This window comes from Elephas maximus, chromosome 1 (genome assembly GCF_024166365.1).
Source record: "Elephas maximus indicus isolate mEleMax1 chromosome 1, mEleMax1 primary haplotype, whole genome shotgun sequence".
NCBI classification, from domain to species: domain Eukaryota; kingdom Metazoa; phylum Chordata; class Mammalia; order Proboscidea; family Elephantidae; genus Elephas; species Elephas maximus.
Window position 1 is genome coordinate 222,297,387 of NC_064819.1, and position 22,740 is coordinate 222,320,126.

The window sequence follows — 22,740 nt, forward strand, 5'->3', positions numbered from 1 at the left end:
TGTTTCAAGAATATAAACCAGTTGCCGTCAAGTCGATTTCAACTCATGGCGACTCCATGTATGTCAGAGTAGAACTGCACTCCACAGGGTTTTCGGTGGCTGATTTCTTGGAAGTAGATCACCAGGCCACCACGTGTCTGTCAGTTCGTCATACTGTGGCAGCTTGCATGTTGCTGTGCTACTGGACGCTTTACCGCCAGTATTTCCAATACCAGCAGGGTCACTCTTGGTGGACAGGTTTCAGCAGACCTTCCAGACTAAGATGCTTACCTGCGTTTCATTGACTATGCAGAGACATTGGACTGTGTGGGTCATAACAAACTGTGGATAACACTGTGAAGAATGGGAATTCCAGAACACTTAATTGTGCTCATGAGGAACCTGTACATAGACCAAGAGGCGTGATTTAAAGTCAAGAAAGGTGTGTGTCAGGGTTGTATCCTTTCACCATACTTGCTCAGTCTGTATGCTGAGCAAATAATTTGAGAAGCTGGACTATATGAAGATGAACGTGGCTTCAGAATTGGAGGAAGACTCATCAACAACCTGCATTATGCAGATGACACAACCTTGCTTGCTGAAAGTGAAGAGGACTTGAAGCACTTACTGATGGATTCACGGCCTTCAGTATGGCCCTCAACATAAAGTAAAAATCCTCACAACTGGACCATTAAGCAATATCGTGATAAACAGAGAAAAGATTGAAGTTGTCAAGGATTTTGTTTTACTTGGATCCATTATCAACATTCATGGAAGCAGAAGTCAAGAAATCAAAAGACTCGTTGCACTGGGCAAATATGCTGCAGGAGACCTCTCTTTAAAGTGTTAAAAAACAAAGATAGCACTTTAAGGACTAAGGTATGCCTGACCCAAGCCGTGGTGTTTTCAATTACCTGATATGCATGGGAAATCTGGACAATGAATAAGGAAGACAGAAGAAGAATTGATGCTTTTGAATTGTGGTGTTGGTGAAGAATATTGACTGTACCATGGACTGCCATAAGAATGAACAAATATGTCTCGGGAGAAGTATAGCCAGAATGCTCCTTAGAAACAAGAATGGTGAGACTAAGTCTCACATACTTTAGAGGAGGCCCTAGAGAAGGACATCATGCTTGGTAAAGTAGAGAGTCATTGAGAAAGAGGAAGACCCTCATTGAGATGGATTAACACAGAGGCTGCAACAATGGGCTCAAGCATAATGATTGTGACGATGCCACAGGACTGGGCAGCATTTGGTTCTGTTGTACATAGAGTCACGATGAGTCGGAACCAACTCAACGGTACCCAACAACAGTAACAACAGATTGCCAGGCCTTTCTTCCAAGGCACCTCCGGGTGGTCCTGCAGCCTTTCTTTCAGCAGCCCAGCATTAATCATTTGCAATTAAACCCAAATCTATGTGCTTTATACTGATGACCACATGGTGGCAGCCTAGTCAAGAAAATTCAAAGGCAATGTTTTGCAATTTAGAGCCCAGATTTCTTGCTTTGGAAGCTTAAGTGGAAGAGGAAGGTAAACATTGCCCTCAACTCAACAGCTGTGGCGGAAAATGCAAATACCTTCCTCCGCAGCTGAATGTTTTCACAGCTGTCACAGATACTTTTGCTAGTTGTATCTGTGGGTTTGAAAAACAAAGACATTTTTCAAAATACTTTTTTACTACAGAAATAAATCACCTTGACTCAGCACTTTGATAAATCTCATCCTAGCTTTGAGAACGATTAAATGACATTACTTTCTTACTTTCTAGAGACTCAAAAAATTAGATAGCGTCCCTGTTTTCACATACGTAACAGTGTTCTTTTTATGTATTTATATGGCTTCAAAGTATCTTTTTTTAAAAAACTTTATTTTTGGTGGTAATATATTAAACCAAACAGTTTCTACATGAACAGTTCAATAACATTGATTACATACTTCACATTGTTGTGTTACAACCATTCTCACTGTCTCTACCTGTGTTGTTTCCTCAGCATTGATTTAGGCTCTCTGCTCCTCAGAGTTCCCATCTGTGCCTTAGATTAACTGTTATCAAATTAAGCTCATTTAGATGATTCTTTATAAGACGGCAGTGCTCAACTCTGTCTTGGAAGAAGTACAGCCAGGATGCTTCTTAGAAGGGAGGATGTTGAGACTTTGTCTCACTTACTTTGGACATGTTATCAGGAGGGACCAGTCCCAGGGGAAGTACATCATGCTTGGTAAAGTAGAGGGTCAGCGAAAAAGAGGAAGACCCTCAACAAGATGGATTGACACAGTGGCTGCAAAAATGGCCTCAAACATAGCAATGATTGTGAGAATTGTGCAGTGTTTCTTTCCGTTGTACATAGGGTCACTGTCAGTCGGAACTAACTCAACAGCACCTAACAACAACACGCTCAAGGCAAACATTTTTTATTAGTTGACCTAAACCATTGTTTAGTTTAACAACGGCTTCATGGGATAGTTTCGATTCAGAGTTTAAATATTATTTTGGGGCATTAGTTTTGGGTGTCCCCTGAGTCTCAATGGATCCAATAAGTCTGGTTTCTCTAATATGAAGTTGAAGTTTTGTTCCGTGTTTTTCCTCCTTTTAATCAGGATGCAACTGTTGGCTCCTTGATCAGAATCCAGTAATGGTAGCCAGACACCATCCATTTCTAATGGCCTCATGGTAATGGAGGCACTAGTTTATGGAGGCAATTAAACTTGCAGTCCGTTTTAGAAGGTTCTTTTTAATAGTTGATGTTGTACATGCATTTTGTTTCCTAAATGTGCTCTTAATGGCACAATCAGCATTCTTGGAAGCAGTCAACTTTCACTCTTACTACTGATTCATCTTTGTAGCCAAAAACACGGAAAGAAAAGTTCAACGCTGCCAATGCTTGTGTTTGAACTTGATTTGTTCTCTGGTATTTGGAATAATCTCAGTCATGGCTTCCTTTGCCTGGCTTACTTCCCTACGACAGGCTCCTGTCCAACCACAAGATAAAGCCTTTGTCTTTCTGGTTTTCTTACTAGCAGCTAGCCCTTCACTAGCCACCTACCTTCCTCCTCATATGTATCTGTTCTGCTGCTTGACATTTGACTTTTCACTATTCCTGTTTTATTTCTACAAGAAGAAATTGGCAGTGAAACCCTTGCCGTTTTTTACCCGGTTGTTGGGCCTCACTTCCTTAGCAGGAATTCTCTCCTTTGGTCATTGTAATCTGTGGTCTGTATCCCTCAAGGGGCCACTGAGCCCTCTGGAGGCTGCAGCCATGGGTGTTAGCATGGTACAGAGAGCACCTTGGCATGGGCTGGTGTCATGGGGCAGTGACCTGGGACGTGTTCCGTCCACACTTGCCACACCCTTGAAAAGCTTCACTGTAAAAAGCATTGAAAGTACAAATGGAACAGCAGATTGGAATTTTTGTTGTCCATTTTAATCAACAGTCAGGAAAAAGTGCCTTTAAAATTTTAGTCCATTTAGCTTTTCATTATCAGCAATGATCAAAGAGTTGGGGAAAGAAAAGACAAGTGAAGGATTGTGGCTACTACATAAAAGGAAATTATCTTTGGAAAGCGTTTCTTAAATACTTACTGGTACTTAACTTGGAGCAAGAGCCCTGCTGGACATCTGGTTGAGATTTCTGAAGCCGAGGGTGTGAGGGCTTTGGGGATCAGGGTGTGTCATGGATTGAACTCAGTCCCCCCGAAACTTGGTTAGGCCATGATTCCCAGTGTTGTGTGGTTGTCCTCCATTGTGTGATTGTAATCTTACGTTAAAGAGGATTAGGGTGGGATTGTAAAACCCTTACTAAGGTCACATCCATGATCCAGTGTAAAGGGAGTTTCCCTGGGGTGTGCACCACCTTTTATCTTACAAGAGTTAAAAAGAAAGGGAAGCAAGCAGAGAGTGGGGACCTCCTACCACCAAGAAAGCAGTGCTGGGAGCAGAGTTCATCCTTTGGACCAGGGGTCCCTGTGCGGAGAAGCTCCTCGACCAGGGGAAGATGGATGAGAAGGCCGACAGAGAGAGAAAGTCTTCTCCTGGAGCTGACGCCCTGAATTTGGACTTTTAGCCTACCTTACCTTACTGTGAAGAAATAAATTTCTCTTTGTTAAAGCCATCTACTTGTGGTATTTCTGTTATAGAAGCACTAGATGACTAAGACAGGGTACGACCATGTAACTCTAGAGTCCTCTCTATGCCACCTCCTAAGATATAAGTCTGGGATGGCCTTCCAGTGGCCAGGCAGCCTGCTGCCACCGGTGGGAACTGCCTTCAAAGGTGATCAGACACACACTCGTGTACTTGACTAGAGAGGACTGGTATCTTCATTACACAGTGGAGCCTTGTGCTTTGGGGACAGAGAGCTTTGGACCCAAGTCTTGGCTATCTTTTAATTTCTCTGAGCCTGTTGTCTCATGTGTTGTTGTTAAATGCCTTCACATCCATTCCAACTCATAGTGACCCCAAGTGCCAGAGTAGAACTGCCTCAGTGTTTTCTACATGGATTTTAATCTTTAGTAGAACAGATCGCCAGGCCTTTTTCGTGTGGGGCTGCTGGTGAGTTCGAGCTGCCAACCTTTCAGTTAGTTGCCAAGCGCTTTCCTCATGTGTAGAATGGGAACAATAATATTCCCTCCTTCATAGGGCTGTTGTGAGAATGGAATTAGGTAATTATGTAAATTTGCCTAGCACAGAGCTTGGCACATGTTAACATGAATGTTCACAGCTTGGCTGCTGTGAATAGTGAGTCAGGAAAGACACGTGTATTTGGTCCAAGATGTGGACAGCCAGCTGAGTCAATCAGATTGTGAGTAAATAACACTAAAACTTTCTCTTATTGGATAAACTTCCCCTGGCTGGAAGTCTAGTATACATGCTCACGCCAGGGGGAGGAATGAGTGTCACCGGGTCGCTGAGGGCTCCCAAAAACCATGGAGCCAGAGGGAGCGAAACAAAACCAAAAACGATCGAGACAGCGTCCCAGAGAGAGGGGCCACTGTCCGGAATGAGTGCCCCGCTTTGGCCATCCCAGGGTCGCCCTCGGGCCCTTAACAAGAGTATTCCTAGATTTAAGTAACGTGGCAGAGAGCTGTCTGCTCTGAAGCTTTGCGCCGCTTCCTTCTGGTGCTTCTTATGCTGCTGAAACACCACTCCACTTCAAAAGTTGTCTTCTGAGGACCCTGACTCACCAAGTGTTACATCGTACAGTTGTGAGGCACAGTTCATATTAAGTTAATTAAATTGAAATAGACCCTTTCTCTATTTGTTGTTTTGTTAGTTGTTGTCACATCAGCACTGACTCATGGTGACCCCATGTGAAACTGAACGAAATGTCTGGTCCTGCACCGTCCCCATGGTCTTTGCTATGCTTGAGTCCATTTCTGCAACTGCTTTGTATTTTGAGTGCCTTCCAACGTTTTTTTTTTTTCCAACGTAGGGCCTCATCTTCCAGCACTCAATCAGACAATATTCTGTTGCTTTCTATAGGGTTTTCATTGGCTAATTTTCAGAAGTACATCGCCAGGCCTTTCTCTGTAAACCTACCTAAAACTAAGGATGTTCTACATATACTGATTAAGATCCCATGGAGCCTATGCATGAGTGTATAAGTGGTGTGGCAGGGGTGTCTGATCTCCTCTAACTTAACAAGGCAGAAGGAGAATCAAGATCAACAGCTCAAGGCTGGTTGCTATTGGGCGGAGGTCAGACGTATCTCTTCTCCAACCTTTTTACCAATTCTGACACCAAGTGTCCCTCCCGTATTACTCTCTCCTTCTTTGCTGGGTTCAACAATTCATTGCAATGGCCACACAGAACTCAACAAACTCACAGTTACGGGGTTTATTAGGGAAGTAACAGGTTACAATTCAGGTTCAGGAGTACTCAGGGTACAGCTCTTCCATCAGGACAATCTCTTATCAGCTGTGTCTGCAGACATACCCCTCTCTGGCCTCTCGGCCTGGCCTCTATGCTGCTTGGGCAAAACAGAGTTACAAAGCTCTTTTAGCTCTGCCAGTAAGTGTCTGGAGATACCCCACATTGCCAGGAAGCTTCATCTCCAAAGGCGCTGAACTTTCTTGCTCCATGGTCTGGGAAGCCTACTATGCTGTCTCCTGGTTCTGCTGCCTCTGCTGCAGCCATTTCTGTGCCACGGCTTCTTGCCGTCTCCAGTGTTACAGCTCTTCTTCCCTATCCTGAATCTGCTGCTTCCGCTGCCTCTCTGTGTCTTCCTTGTTATAGCTCCTCTCGCAGTGTCTCCCTTTAAGCCTGGTGGGATGCCAAAATTGACTAATCCACTCATTAGGGTTCCATACACCTTATTTGCATGGCCCCATCCCTACAAGGGTGCCATGCACCTTATTTACATTGTTAGCAAGCAATCCAATCCCCTTGGTGGGCCACAGGCACCTTATTTGCATAGTTCCACCCAGTCATTTGGTGGGAGTTACAAAGACTGTGGCTAGAAGGGCCATATTAAATAATGCCCTGCACCACAATGAGGAATTGAGATTTGTCTTTTTAGAGTTTACAGAAAACAGGGTTCTATATTTGGTAGCTGTATCGCTTCTGCCCTTCTGAGTATATCACTGGAAATAAGATTAAGTCTCCTGCTTTTTTCTGAGCATCACTTCTGGGCTTCTTGATGCATTATTCATGCCCATGTCTGTCCTAGAGTCGGGGAGGGAGAAATGTCTGGGCATTTGTCCAAGTCAGCCATATGCTGTGGAGTATCAGCTGTCAGGAAGCCAAAGCCCTGGACCTAATATTTTTGTGTAGGACTAAGGAATCTCCCTCCTTTCTCCACCTTCGCCCACCCAAAAGCAGGCACCCAAACTCTACTACCCAGGCCTTCAGAGTGTAATGACACCCCTTTGTGGGGGTGGCACAGAGCTGTCCATTTAGTGGTTCCACTGTTGGGAGTCAGCCTAGATTTGGAGACACCCTGTCCTCACTCAACTGAGGTAAGAGAAGGTTTTGCATTTGGTATTTAGAGGTTCAGTGGAATAATCCTCTCCAGGGAAGAGAGGTTGACAGGCATGCGGGTCCCCTGTCCACATCCCACTCACCACTCTGCTCACCCAAGAGCCCCTCTGGAGCTGTGCTAATGCCCAGCTGGAGGCCAAGAATGAAATGCTCTCCAGCTGTGATGAATCAGGTAGATCCCAGCTGCGTGCAGAAGAAATAACCTGGAAGTAAGAAAACTGTTTTATTTTGTGTTTCTCAGAAGATCTAGTTTCTCCTCCTAAGCACAGAGACCCTTTGAAACCAGTATCAACAGAAGAAGGAAAAAGTATAGGACGTTCACACTTAAAGGATCAAAATACTCATATTTTGTTGGTGAAAGAAATTATCACAAACATTCTTTCCACTTTAAATCAGTGCATAGCATGGTTTATGAAAGGTTTTTAAAAGTGAATTGGAGAATTCTAAATATATTTACAGTATACATGTAGAATGATCACTTCTTGAAAAAAGAGTAATCTCCCTTCTTTAAAAAAAAAAAAAAACCCACTTAGCTTTTAAATTGGGCTAGATGAACAAGTTACGTGATAGTTCTTTTTAATAGTAACACACAGGCATACCTCAGAGATATTGTGGGTTTGGTTCCAGAGCACTGCAGTAAAGTGAGTCGCACTAATTTTTTGGTGCATATAAAGGTTGTGCTTATACTGTAGTCTGTTAAGTGTGCAATGCATTGTCTAAAAAAAGTGTATATACCTTAATTTAAAAGTACATTATTGCTAAATCATTTGAGTCTTCAGCAAGTCATAATCTTTTTGCGAGTGAAGGATCTTGCCTTGGTGTTGATGGCTGTTGAACTGATCAGGGTGATGGTTGCTGAAGGTTGAAGTAGCTTGGCAATTTCTTAAAATAAGTCAGCAAAAAAGTTTGCCACATCAATTGACCCTTCCTCTTACGAAACACTTCTCTGCAGCATGCATGCCGTTTAATAGTGTTTTACCCACGGTAGAACATCCTTCAAAATTAGAGTCAACCCTCTTAAACCCTGCTGCTTCCTTATCAACTAAGTTTATGTAATATTCTAAATCCTTTGTTGTCATTTCAACAGTGTTCACAGCATCTCCACCAGGAATGGATTCCATCTTAGGAAACCACGCTCTTTGCTCATCCATGAGAGGCAACTCCTCATCTATTAAAGTTTTATCCTGAGATTGAGCAATTCAGTCATATCTTCAGGCTCCACTTCTGATTCTAGTTCTCTTGCTGTTTCCACCACATCTGCAGTTACTTCCTCCACTGAAGTCTTGAACCCCTCAAAATCATCCATGAGGGTAGGAATCAACTTCTTCCAAACTCCTGCTAATGTCATTATTTTGGCCTCCTTCCATGAGTCACAAATGTTCTTAATGGCATCTAGAATGGTGAATCCTTTCCAGGAGGTTTTCAAGTTACTTTGCCTGATCCAGCAGAGGAATCATTATCTATGGCAGCTGTAGCCTTAGGAAATGTATTTCCTAAGTAATAAGACTCGAAAGTAGAAATTATTTATTGATCCGTGGGCTGCAGAATGGATGTTGTGTTAGCAGGCATGAAAACAACATTAATCTCCTTGTACATCTCCATCAGAGCTCTTGGGTAACTCGGTGTATTGTCCTTGAGCAGTAATATTTTGAAAGGAGTCTTTTTTTCTGAGCAGTAGGTCTCAACAGTGGGCTTGAAATATTCAGTAAACCATGTTGTTAACAGATGTGCTGTCATCCAGGCTTTGTTGTTCAATTTATGAGCACAGACAAAGTAGATTTAGCATAATTCATAAGGGCTCTAGGATTTTCAGAGTGGTAAATGAGCACTGTCTTCAACTTAAAGTCATCAGCTGCATTAGCCTCCAACAAGAGTCAGCCTGTCCTTTGATGCTTTGAAGCCTGGCATTGATTCTCCTTTCTAGCTATGAAAGTCCTAGGTGGCATCTTCTTCCAGTATAAAGCTGTTCTGTCTACATGGAAAATCCGTTGTTTAGTGCAGCCGCCTTCATCAATTATCTGAGCCAGAGCTTCTGGGTAACCTGCTGCAGCTTCTACGTAAGCGCTTCCTGCTTCGCCTTGCACTTTTGTTATGGTGACAACTTCTTTCCTTAAGCCTCATGAACCAAACTCTGCAGGCTTCAGACTTTTCTATGTGGCTTCTTCACCTCTCTCAGCCTTCATAGAGTTGAAGAGTATTAAGGCCTTGCTCTGGATTAGGCTTCGGTTTAAGGGAATGTTGTAGCTGGTTTGATCTTCTGTCCAGACCCACTAAAGCTTTTTCCACATCAGCAATAAGGTTGTTTCGCTTTCTTATCATTTGCGTGTTCCCTGTGGTAGCACTCTAAAATTTCCTTCAAGAACTTTTCCTTTGCATTCACAACTTGGCTAACTGTTTGGTCCATGAGGCCTAGCTTTTCACGTATTTAGGCTTTTGACATGCCTTCCTCGCTAAGCTTAATCATTTCTAGCTTTTGATTTAAAGTGAGAGGCGTATGACTCTTCCTTTCACCTGAACACTTAGAGGCTATTGTAGGATTATTAACTGGCCTGATTTCAGTATTGCCGTGTCTCAGAGAATAGGGAGGCCCAAGGAGGGGAAGCAGGATGAGGTAATGGCCAGTTGGTGGAGCAGTCAGAACACACACGTTTATTGATTAAGATTGCCATCTTATGAGTGCAGTTCATGGCTCCCCAAAGCAATCACAGTTGTAACATCAAAGATCACTGATCACAGATCACCATAATAGGTACAATAATAATGAAAAAATTTGGAATATTGTAAGAATTACCAAAATGTGACAGAGACATGAAGTGAGCACATGCTCTTGGAAAAATGGCACCGATAGACTTGGTCGACACAGGGTGCCATTAACCTTCAATTTGTAAAACACATTAATATCTGCAAAATGCTGTAAAATGACGCACAATAAAACAAGGTTTGCCTGTAGCATACAACAATATGATGTTATCTGCTGTTGAGTTGACTCCAACTCATAGCAACCTATGTATAACAGAATGAAACTTTTCCCTGTCCTATGCCATCCTTACAGTCCTGGCTATGTGTGAGCCCATTGTTGCAGCCACAGTGTCAATCCATCTCATTGAGGGTTTCCATCTCTTTTTCACTGACCCTCCACTTTATCAAGTATGATGTCCTCCAGTGATTTGTCGTTCCTGATGACGTGTCCCAAGTAAGCAAAACAAAGTCAACCTGTGGCCAACCGTAGTTAAGTCCTTGTTGTCATCAGAGCCCAGAAGGGGAAGTGAGGTGTGTGTTACACAGAACCATCTCACCCATCCTGGAAAAGGGCTCCAGGCTTGTGCTCTGTGCAGTACAGGCCAGTACAGTTACCTTCTGTCCACCTATCTGTCATCCCCTAACCACCTTTCTGTACCATTAGCAGGGCCTGGCTCTATTTTCCAGCTGTAGATTGCCAGGCATTTCTCCTGAGGTGCCTCTAGTGGATTCAAATCTCTGACCCTTTGGATAGCAGCTGAGGGCATTAACCATTTGCACCACTCAGGGATACCAAGGAGGTAGGTTGTTATTGTTGTTGTTGGGTGCCATCGGTTCTGACTCATAGTGACCCTGTGGACAACAGAACAAAACACTGCCAGGTCCTGCGCCATCCTCAGAATCGTTGTTATGCTGAGCCCGTTATTGCAGCCACTGTGTCAGTCCATCTTGTTGAGGGTCTTCCTCTTTTTTGTTGGCCCTCTGCTTTACCAAGCATGATGTCCTTCTCTAGGGACTGATCCCTCCTGACAACATGTCCAAATTATGCGAGACATAGTCTCGCCATCCTTGCTTCTAAGAGCATTCTGGTTGTACTTTTTTCCAAGACAGGTTTGTTCAGTCTTTTGGCAGTCCACGGTATATTCACTGTTCTTCGCCAAGACCACAAAGGTGTCAATCCTTCGGTCTTCCTCAGTCATCGTCCAGCTTTCAAATGCTGGTTGGATGTAGGATGTAGGTTAGAATATTTTAATTAGAAGGACTTAGGAGATCTGTAACAATAAAGCATTTGTATAAAGATTTAATTTGGGAAGCTTTTTCATACATGTTATCCCATAAATTTTGCAACCCTGAAAACTGGATATTAGGCTCAGTGGAGGACTGTGAAGGAACAGGCTTGACTGACTCCTGGTCTTGAGACTCCACCCACAGAGTTCTTCCCACTGCATCTCAGTTCCTGTCTGGCAAGTGCAGCTTCCTCACTTTTCACAGCAGGCAGCTGAGGCCCAGAGAGTTACTCAAAGGAAGTGGAATGCAGAAATCTTTTGGTATGCAGTGTGAGGTTCAGAATTGGAAAGCGTAAATGTCAGAAAATGCAAAGCTGAGTTTCCCACAGCAACATGAGTTTGCCTTAGCTTGAACACATTGTGTGTATTAGACTCCGTGGCTCACAGCACAAACGTAAATGTAAATCACGAGGGCTATTGTGCCGCTGTGAAATGTGGTTTGCTCAGTGTTGCCCTGGGAACCATAACCAGAGAATTTGCTCATTTCTTCGCTTCGTGGTTCTGAGTCTTTGTCATGGTAAGGAAGATTCCCTCTTGCCACATAGGCATGTACGCTGTACACACATATACTACACATAAACTTGCACACACATCCAAACACATATCATACCCACACACCACACGCAGATACACTCTCACACAAACTGCGTACACACACACCTACACATATACTACACATGCGCTTGTATACACACCCACACATATATCATACCCACATACCACACACATACACACTCTCACACAAACTGCACACACACATGCACAGACTCACACACACCACACATACACACATACACCCAGATACATACCACACACCACCATACCCAAATACAAACACACGTACCACACACACTCATACATACACACACACATGCATAGTAAACACACTCACATACAGCCCAAGTTTTTATTTTAGTTTTTTGTAAGGTTCAGAAAAGGGTTTTTTTTTTTTTTTTTTAATAAATAGTTTAAAGTAACGTACTGATTTGGGGCTGCATTTTTCTTCTATCTGTCATAGCTTACGTAAGCGTCAAGTTCACTTCAAGAGGAATTAACTGACTATTTGGTCGTTTTGGACACAACTGAATATCTTTGGTAGTATCTTCTCATACATAGAGCAGTAAATAAGTTGAGTGATGAAGTAAGAGGTGAACTTAGGGACATTTAGAAAAAGGAAGATCATTTCTTATCCTTTGGGGGGAAAATCTGGTAGATAAATACTATAGTCATAAGTCCCAAATGCCATTTGGCGTGTGATCATTCCAGTTTATGAAATAACCCTAAGAAAGTGCTTTTAATTTTAAAAGCCAATACTCTGCCCAGATCACAGATGAGTGTGGAAAAAGAAACACACCCATTTCCTGAAAGGAAAAAGATTCTCCCAGGCTGAGAGCACTGGGTGTGCATGAAGTGAGGGAAATACCTTTTGCTGAAATGGTCATTCTCTTATCTTGCCAAAGCATTACAACATCTGAATGAAAATAGTTTGACATTCTTATTTTGGAGTAGTTAGCACAGTTAACGTTTCTATTTGGTCGTATGCTTAATGTTTCAGGGAAATGTAGATATCGATTCACAGATAAAAAGCAATAATCTCATTGTAGATGTTCAGATAATTCAAGTAAAATGTTTGGCATTCTAAGTTAGGATGATTTATGAATAAATGGACTGTTCATGAAAAATTCTACCTGAACGAAATCTCCATGTGTGGGAAACACACTCTACCCAGATACCAAGACGGCACCTACCCCTCACTTATTGAATGTCTCGTTAGCCAACATTTCGCATTCAGAACAGTAGTAAAAAAAAAATCTGCTATTTTGTGCATTAACGGTGTACGTCTGGCAGTAATGAATGCTTAGGTGCGAGGCACGGGTAATGCTGGCTGTCATGGTTAAAGTTGTGTATCAACTTGGCTGCGCCATGATTCTCATTGGTTTGGAAGTTACGTAATGATGTAATTTGGCAATTATGTCATGGTGTAGTCATCCGCCATTTGCTAGTCTGATGTGGTCATCTTCCATTTTTACATAACACTGATTTTCGTATAGCGACATGATCTTTGGAATCTAACCATGTCGATAAGTGAGGACTGGGTGTATACCAGGCTTGGACTCTACTTTCCGTTTCTACAGTAAAGTTGCTGATGAATCCTTTGTTGCCAGAAATGGATTTTTTACCTCTATCTTGCTTGACTATTTGATCTCATTTAAACCTGTTGACCATACCCTTTTCCCTGGGCCTGTGGTAACACTGCTTCTCCTAACTCTTGGACCACACCACCATCTCCATCATTTTCCCCCTTCTCTTAACTTTTAGGGTTAGTGCTTCCCGCAGAGGCATTCTACCCTTTAGGGAGTCTTACCAAGCTTCCGGTTTTAACTACCGTCTATATGCTGATGAATCCTAACCGGCACCACACCCTGGACTACCCTCAGTTCCAGGCGTGTGTATCTAGCGTCCTACCAAATATTTCCTCCTTGGATGTTCCTCAGAAACTCAGAATCATGCATTCCCTGTCACTACCTCCAATGTATTCTCAATCCAGCTTTCAGAGTTGTTGTTGTTGTGTGCTGTCAACTCAACTCCAATTCATAGCGACCCCATGTGACAAAGTAGAACTGCCCCATAGGGTTTCCTAGGCTGTAATCTTTACAGGAGCACCTTTCGGCTAGCACTCGAGTGCTTTAGCGCTGCACCACCTGATCGTGTGGGAGCAGCCATATACGGTAATCCAGACTGATAGCTACTTGTCTGTCAAGAAAAGGTCAGAGGGCGGAGCCAACATGGCGCTATTAACAGAAGCACCATGCCATCCCTCCGCAAGAAAAACCTGAAAAATTAAGTAAAACAGACAAATGTCAATTCTAGAACCCCAAACATCAAATGAAGAGATAAAGAACTCAACCAAGCACCAAATGGAATAAGAAACTGACAGAGAACAGAAAGCGAGGAGAGATAGAGCGTGGAGGTCCCCTATCAGCGAACATGGCTCGGATTCGCCATCTTGGACTCCTCAGCCTCTGCGGACAGGGAGTAAGGGAAGGGAGCTTTCACGGAGCTCCCAGGAGAAGACAGAGCACCCGGTAACCAGCAATACACGCTTTCCTACCCCCACCTGACCTTCCTCTGCTTGGCTTCCGCAGCTTCCTGGCAGGGCACAGCCACTTGGACCAGGAGGTGCCGGCTCCTTGCTGCTTGGATTTGCCCCACCCACACCAGCCAGCTCCTTCAGTGCCATTTTTTTTGATGCTATCATTGCTTTTTATTGGTTTCTTCTTTATCACCATTCTCCCTTTCTTTCAAACACTTGGCTCCATGTGCCATTTCTGCTTTTTCTTGACAGGCAGTGAGTGCCACTAGGCTGGGGAACTGCTTCCCCAGTCTGCACTGCCACACTGGTGGGATCCCTGGGGCGGGGGGGGGGGGCGTGTTTTATTATTTTTCTGTTTGTTCCTTTTTGTTTTTCTTCATTTCTCAGTTTCTCATTTCCCTCTACTTTCCTTCTTTTCCTGTCTCCTGAACACGTGGTGCTGTGTGCCATCTCCGTACCTTCTAGAGCTGTGCCACTCACCTTGGAAGCCACTTCTGCAGTCTGCTCTGCCACAGTGGTGGGATCCTGGGGGCATTTCTTTTTATTTGTTATTATCTCCTTCTTTTTCTTTTTTCATTTGTGTTTTTCGTCATTTCTCAGTTTCTCATCTCCCTCTGTTTTCTTTCCTTCCCTCTCTCCTGAATACCTGGCACTGTGTACCATCTCCTCCCCATTCAGATGGACTGTGCCGTGCGTAGCAGCATGGGAGCCACTTCCCCAGTCTGCACTGCCACGCTAGTGGGCTCCCTTGGGGATTTTCTTTTGTTTTCTCAATTTCTTACCTCTCTCTGCCATCTTTCCCTTGATTTCTCCTGAACACTTGAAGTGTGCCATCTCTGCTCCTTCTAAATGGGCTGTGCCGTGCCAAACAGCTGGGGAGCCACTTCCCTGGTCCAAGGCGCCACACCAGTGGGATCCCTGGGGGCTTTTTCTTTTTCCTTTTTGTTTTTCTTCATTTCTTAATTCCTTGTTTCTCTCTGCTTTCCTTCTTTTCCTGTCTGCTGAATACCTGGGCACTGCCAAGCCAGTGGGCTCCCATGGGGATTTTTTCTTTTTCTTTTCTGAATTTCTCGTCTTCCTCTACATTCCTTCCTTACCCTTCTCCTGAATACCTTGTGAAGTGTGCTATCTCCGCTCCTTCTTGACAGGCTATGAGTTGCCACTCACCTGGGGACGTGCTTCTGATGGGCTCCCTTGGGACTTTTTTTTTCTTTCTTTCTTTACTTTATTTCTTGGTTTCTTGTCTTTCTCTGCCTTCCTTCCTTATCCTTCTCCTGAACACCTGGAGCCGGGTTCCATCTCTGCCCCTTCTTGATGGGCTATTCAGCACTGCCCCGCTGGGGACCAGCTTCTAGCAGGCTCCCTTGGAACATTTTCCTTTCCTGTTTTTTTTTTTTTTTTTCTTTTCTCAATTTCTTGTCTCTCTCTACCTCCCTTCCTTACCCTTCTCCTGAACACCTCATGCCATGTGCCATCCCCGCTCCTTCTGGACAGACAGTGCAGCACCACTTGGCTGGGGACCTGCTTGTGGTGGGCTCTCTTGGGGCATTTTTCTTTCTTTCTTTCTTTTCCCTTGGTTTCCTGTCTCTTTTTCTCTACCTCCTTTCCTTCTTCCCAGCCACCTAGCATCTTTTTTTCTCCCCCTAGGTTTCTTATCTCTCTCTCATTCCTTCCATTCCTTTCTTCCCACCACATAGCTGCATGTGCCTTTCTCCTTTTTTTAAAATCTAGTTTCTTATCTCTCTCCCTTCCTTCCTTTCCTTTCTCCCACCCATCCAGCTGCATGTGCCATATCTGTCCCTTCTTGACAGGCTGTGCCTCATCACCTGGGTAGAAAACCACCAGCACACGGCTTCTCCAGGTCTGCACCACTATGACAGCAGGCTACTTCAGCACTTTTTTTTTTTTTTGGCTGCTGTTTCTCTCTCTTCTTTGTCTTCTTTCCCACATCCACTTAGCTCCACACATCACAACCTCCACCCTCCGTCCTGCTTATCTGCACTGTGTGCTGAACACCACATCCCCAAGCAGCACAGGCACGGCCTGCCAGAACCTGCCCTGTACTGACCCCCAGGCTCACACCATCAGCCCCAGTATGCACTACAAACAACCCATCCCAGCCACCCCTCCTGCTGGACTTGCCCTGATGCACCATTGCTGAGTGACTGGCCCTGTCCATTAGACAAGGTGGTGAGAAGTATTGTGCCCACAGACAGGCAAACAAGAAAAAATGCCCAGCCTGCTTGCTCAGACATAACCAGATAAAACAAAAAAGCAGGATGAAACAAAATAATTTAAAATCAATAAGTGAAGAAAATAACTACTGAACGTCCTGAAGACAGCAGGCGATGCCAAAACATATAAATAAACAGGACCGGATGGTTCCAGTAGGTGTCCAAAATAAAACACCAGATGACCTTTTAGCAGAAGAAAAGGCACTGAAACTACCTTATAGGAAATTCAAATCTTTAACATACAGAGCTATCCAAGATTTGAAGGAAAAAGTAGACAAAAATGAGGAAGAAATAGATAAAATCATGGAAAAGACAGACAAAACAATGGAAGAATTCAGGAAAATAGTACAGGAACAAAAAGTCAAAATAAATTCGCAACTAGAAATCATACAAAAACAGCAATTAGAAAACCAGAAGATAAACAACAATATTTCAGAAATGAACAGTGTCATAGAAGGTCCGAGGAGCAGGTTTGAAACAGTGGAAGACAGGATCAATGAAATTGAAGGCAAATACGTGGATGCCATTTTGTTTGAGGAAAAATCAGAGAAAAAAATGAAGAAAAATGAAGAAACACTGAGAATGATGTGGTAGACAGTCCAAAGCAAATATTTTTGAATGATTAGAGTTCCAGAACAGGGGGAGAATACAGAAAACACGGAGAGAATCATCGAAAAATTTCTGACAGAAAACTTCCCTAATATCATGAAAGATGAAAGACTGACCATCCGAAAAGCTCAGTGAACCCCATTTAGGATAGACCTCAAAGGAAAATCACCAAGGCATATCATACAAGGACTAATGGACCACAACCACCACAGCCTCCACCAGACTGAGTCCAGCATGGCTGGATGGTGTCCGGCTGTCACCGCTGACTGCTCTGACAGGCATCAGAGTAGAGGGTCCCAAACAGAGCTGGAGAAAAATGTGGAACAAAATTCTAACAGAAAAAAAACAGAGTTACTGGCCTGACAGTGACTGGAGAAACCCCAAGAATATGACTCCCAGACATGCTTTTAGCTCAGTAATAAAGTCACTCCTGAGGCTCACCCTTCAGCCAAAGATTACATAGGCCCGTAAAACAAAATGAGACTACAGTGGCACAGTAGCCCAGGAGCAAGGACTAGAAGGCAGGAGGGCACAGGAAAGCTGGTGTTTGGGAACCTGAGCTTGAGAAGGGAGAGCGTTGACATGTCGTGAAGTTGCCATCAATGTCACAAAACAATATGAGTACTAAATGTTTCATTAGAAACTAGTTTGTTCTGTAAACCTTCATCTAAAGTACAATTTAAAAAAAAAAAGCTTTTCAGAATGGTAAAAGTCATTCAGAATGTCAATGACTGGGGTTTAGGTATTCAAAATGGCCTTTCTACCTAACTACTTCATTTTGCAATATTAGACTTTCTTGAATAGGCCCGTTTATTAAACCAGTTAAATGCATATGTTGATAAATAACTTGCTCTATGAAAACAAAAAGGTCAGAAAATTTGGAAATGTTGACATGTTATAAAAAAAGTTTATAACATCTCTTTTAGGACTTTGCCATGAGATAGTTAAGCAGCCTCTGTGCTATATAAGATTTTCACGGACACACCCTCTCCCATTCTAAGCATCGCGAAGACTCTACTTTGGAATATTATGCGATCTCTAAAGCCTCCTACCCCTGGCTGGCACAAATGGTTTGCGCTCAGCTGCTAATGAAAAGGTTAGTGTTTCGAACCCACCCAGTGGCTCCCTTGGTGATCTGCTTCTGTAAAGATTATAGCCTGGAAAACCTACAGAGCAGTTCTACTCTGTAACATATGGGGTCACCATGAGTCAAAATCAACTTGACGGCAACAGTTTTTATTTTTATATTTTTGGTAAGGCCACGTTTAACTGGCTTATGTACACCACAGTGCATCCCAGTTCATTGAAAGTGAAAGAACGAGTAACAAGCAAGAGGACAATGTCAGCACTTTGGTGTTTTTGACCCTACCCTTCTTCCTTCAGGACCCTTACCTGTACTCACTGGGTGTGATATTTGACCAGCTGACACACAGGAACTGATCGAGAATGCCAATGTCAATCTGTATGTTAAAACTAAACCATTTAAAAAAAAAAAAAAACAGTTGCCATTGAGTCGATTCTGGCTCATGGAGACCGCATGTGTATCTGAGTAGAACTGTACTCCTTAGGGTTTCCAGTGGCTGATTTTTCTGAAGTAGATTGCCAGGCCTTCGGAGGCACCTCTGGTTGGACTTGAACTGCCAACCTTTTGGTTAGCAGCTGGGTGCTTGACCGTTCGGGCTACCCAGGGACTCCACGTTTAGAAAAATAAGTTGAAATTGACCGTTTAATATTTTCTTCTCATATCCCGGTGTCTTGGCCTCTGCCCCTCCATCTTGCAAATCTTAGCTCAAAAATCGTGGAGACAGGGACTGGATTTTTATTTTCAGACCCTCAGCTACTTTGGTGTCTGCCCAATCTGGTACCCAAAGATATCAGATGAGTGAGTATATTCACTAAAGAATTCCGGGTCACTTTTATTCTTTTTCTCATTGTAATTTTAGAAGCACATCTTTGCTGAGAAACACCTCTGAACCATTTTTTTTACCCATCCCCTCTTTTGATACGTACACAAATCTCACACCTAAGATTTTCTTCTGTGCCCTTTGGAACACGTTGAGAGCAGATCAGTTCTGTGTTGTAGTATAGAGCATGGGGATGTACTTCTTGTAGTTTAAATTTTTTAAACTGCAGTTTATTTTCTAGGTATAAAATTATGATATTCAATATCCAAATAATATCTGCCCTCTCTCTCTGCATATTCTTGTGCCTGCCTCCACCTCCCTCTTAAAAATCACTGACTCAGAGAAAATAGTTTTCATGTTATCTAAACTATATGGTAACTCCCACACTAACACTGTTAAATGTCTGCATATCTGTGTCTTGCTATTGTTTTAACATTTGGTCCCCTGTCTGGGGAATGGGTGGTTCTCTTCAAGCTGCTTCCACTCAAGTCTCAGCAGAGAAAGCAATATTTTGTTATGAGGTAAAGTTTCAAGTCAGACTTTGGCCAGGACCTTTCCCATTTGGGAGGAGGAAAGTGGGAACAGCCAGTGAGATGATAATTCTTGAATTGTAGCTCATTAAAATTTCCCTTCGTCCTTTGTGGGTTATTTACTGATTTAAGCATCTAGCACTTTTCCTTTCCAGAAATAATCAGTATCTAAGTAGTGATCCTTGCGAAGGGAGGGGATGTTTGTCCTCTGTGGGATTAACTGTCCCCCAGTTGCTTATTAGCATTGCTCACTTAAGGTTGTGTGTGAGTATGGAGTTCAGGGGTGGAAATAAGATTTATAGGTAATGAAAAGAACAGGCAGTATCAAAGACACCAAGCATAGTAAACTACGTGTTCCTAGGGGGACTTGTGTCAACCTGTACTCCTTGGCTGTTTCCAAAATGAACATTTCAGTCTTGATCGTTTTAACAACCTTTTTTTGAATACATATCTAACATGTTCTGTTTTTGCTATTGTGCATGAAAATGTAGCAAAATGGTGATTCCTGTCTGCAGATCTTTTTTTTTTTCTCCAACATTTTATTATGAACAATTTCAAACACACTGAAAAGAATTTTTCAGTGAGCATCGGTATACCTACTACCTATATTTTATAATTAACTTTTGGAATATTTGCTTTATCACGTACTTTATCATCTCTGCTTCCATTCTGTCCATCAATGCAGCCTTGGAAACCCTGTGGGGCAGTCTGCCCTATCTTACAGGGTTGCTATGAGTCAGAATCAACTCGACGGCAACGGGCTTTTTTAGTGCGTGATTGAATTTCTGACAGTGGTATATGTAAATGAAGGAATACTTTTTTAAACAGATGTCTAAAAACTCTCTTCTCATCAGAACATTTTCCCCCCTAAATATGATCCCACCCAAAATTCTGGCTGCTTTTCAGATCTATCGGTAGATAGCATGGGCAGCTTAACAGACAAGGTGAGGAGTAATCTTGTCTATAAATGTCTTCATTTTGTTTAACAGTGTTACAGCTCTGTAGTTTAGCAAAAGAAAACATTTAGACAAATGTTTTGGTAGAAATTTTTTTTATCTTTCTAATGTGTTTAATAAAGTAGATTCACTGCCACACCACTTAGATGTAATCTTTCACTTCCTGCTTTAATACAGTCAAATACCAAAAAGCAAGTAATATTTTTGGCTTATTAGTGGATCCTCAGTGAATGTTAATACCCTTTTTTCTATTTGCGTGATCCAGTAGATCAAATATCTCTGGGGTATTTTTTTAATTGTACTTTTGATACAGGTTTACAGAGCATATTAGTTTCTCATTAAGCAATTAATACACATATTATTTTGTGACATCGGTTGCCAGCCCTACAGCATGTCAACATTCTCCCCTTCTCGACCTTGGGTTCCCTGTTACCAGCTTTCCCATCCCCTCTTGCCTTCTCATTCTTGCCCCTGGCCTGGTGTGCCCTTTTAGTCTCGTTTTAATTTATGGGCCTGTCTAATTTTTGGCTGAAGGGTGAACCTCAGGAGTGACCTCAATACTGAGTTAAAAAGGTGTCCAGGGGCCATACTCTTGGGTGGGGTGTTAATTTTTAAAAGCTGGCCTTGTCAGCGGTATGAAAAGACAAGTATTTTAATTGTTGGTGTACTCCTCCTCCACCAGGGGAACTTGGAACTGCTCTAGATCTTGGCTTCTTGTTTATCAACTAGGTGGGACTACCATGGATTGGGCTTGCTCATTGCTGTCTCTTATCCCAAGAGTCCTGAAAGACATCAGCTGGTACATCCCCTTGTCCACACAGTGTTTAAAGTTCTCAGGTTCAGGAACTGGCCTGGTGCTTCCCTGAGGTCCTCAGTAATCAGCCTGCCCTAGCTGAGAATGGGTAAGGACTTGTAGAGTATGATCGTTGACAGGCATGGCTGCATAATGTCTGTCTGGACAATGTTCCACCACATATACGTCCATCGTCCCTGAAGATACAATAGAGTTCAGAAATCCTGATTGGAGAACAGGATGTAGTGGATTTAGGCTTGTCACACTTGACAATCATGACAGTCCTTAAAAACAGAAAAAGTTCTCCGAGCTTTTAAAGGATCGGCTCTACCTAAAGCTACAAGGCTGATGAAAACGTGAGAGGAGCTATGTCAGCTATGGAGAAATTGCTAATGACGTGGATTGAGGGCCAAACACAAAAGCAAGTCCCTCTCAGCACGTGGACATCACTGCTAAGGCACAGAGCTTCTTTGAGGTGCTTAAAAGCAAAAACAGGACCAGTCTGTGATATCAAGTTTAGTGCCGGCGCTGGGTGGTTCAGGCACTTCAGAGGTTTTACGCTGCATAATGTGAAAGTGAGCGGTGAGCCTGCGAGTGCTGATGCCAAGGTAACAGAAGAATTTGTTGAAACTTTAGATGAACTAACTGTCCAAACCAAACCCACTGCCACTGAGGCGATTCCAACTCATAGCAACCTTATAGGACACAGTAGAGCTGCCCCACAGAGCTTCCAAGAAGCGCCTGGTAGATTCGAACTGCCGACGTTTTGGTTAGCAGCCATGGCTCTTAACCACTACACCACCAGGTTGGAGAGGGAGGTTATTTACCCCAGCAAACTTTTAATATGGACAAAGCCTTCTTATTTTAGAAGCGAATGCCTGAAAGGAATTTCATTCATAATATAGTGTTCACACAACATCCAGAACACATATGTGCCACTTCACAGAACATATCGTGGACGTTAAACGACGCATAACTGTATTTATTAATTTTTTTTCTTTTCTTCCATGGTACCACTGTGTGGGTTTGAACCACCAACTTTTAAGTTAGTATTCGAGTGCAAACCATTTGTCCTACCTAGGGACCTTGTTTGATCCCAGAGAGTCTGCAGTCAGTTACAGGACATCAGATCCTTAGACAAAGCAATGGGGGGAATGGCCATCAGTGTGGGAAAGTTAAGGGCAGGGCACCTTTAATCTCTTTCCACCTCATAGCGCATTTCCAAGACCGGGTACTCTAGGGGCACCAGTACATACTTACATGCAAGTTACTTAAAGCCTATATACCTCAGTTTCCTTGTCTATTAAATGAGTATAGTAACAGCCTCACACAGTCAGGATAGGAAATGAGATAATATTTACAGCACCTAGCTGACATGCACAATCATGGCTATTTTCCCCCACAAGTCTCAGATTCCTTTTTTGCCTCTTGTCCTCCACATATGAATCCAGTTTGAAATCATTGGGTGCTAACTGGGACCCCATGGGTGGTCGTTGTTTGGTTGAGGTGAGAGCCAAGGCCTAGATCAAACTGCCCTACCTGGCCTTTTCCTCCAGCGCTGCATCGTCAAAATCAGAACAGGGTGGACATGATGGATGTGTTCTATAGCAGTGATTGCATTCTTTTCTCTTTCT

The 22,740-nt window shown here is 43.1% G+C and overlaps 1 protein-coding gene across 10 annotated transcripts in view; it reads left to right on the top strand.

Annotated features, from left to right (window-relative positions):
* MTHFD1L (methylenetetrahydrofolate dehydrogenase (NADP+ dependent) 1 like) overlaps nucleotides 1-22,740 on the top strand; it is a 232,870-nt gene that overhangs the window by 31,064 nt on the left and 179,066 nt on the right. Inside the window, exon 8 of one of the 10 annotated variants that reach the window (XM_049903570.1) lies at nucleotides 17,850-22,727. The exons of 8 other annotated variants lie outside the window; for them this stretch is intronic. In XM_049903570.1, the coding sequence (XP_049759527.1) occupies nucleotides 17,850-17,867 (18 nt within the window). In that variant the 3' untranslated portion in view covers nucleotides 17,868-22,727. Of the gene's footprint in view, nucleotides 1-9; nucleotides 14,313-17,849; nucleotides 22,728-22,740 lie in introns of those variants that run through there. One more of the 10 variants, XM_049903542.1, reaches the window with a different exon arrangement.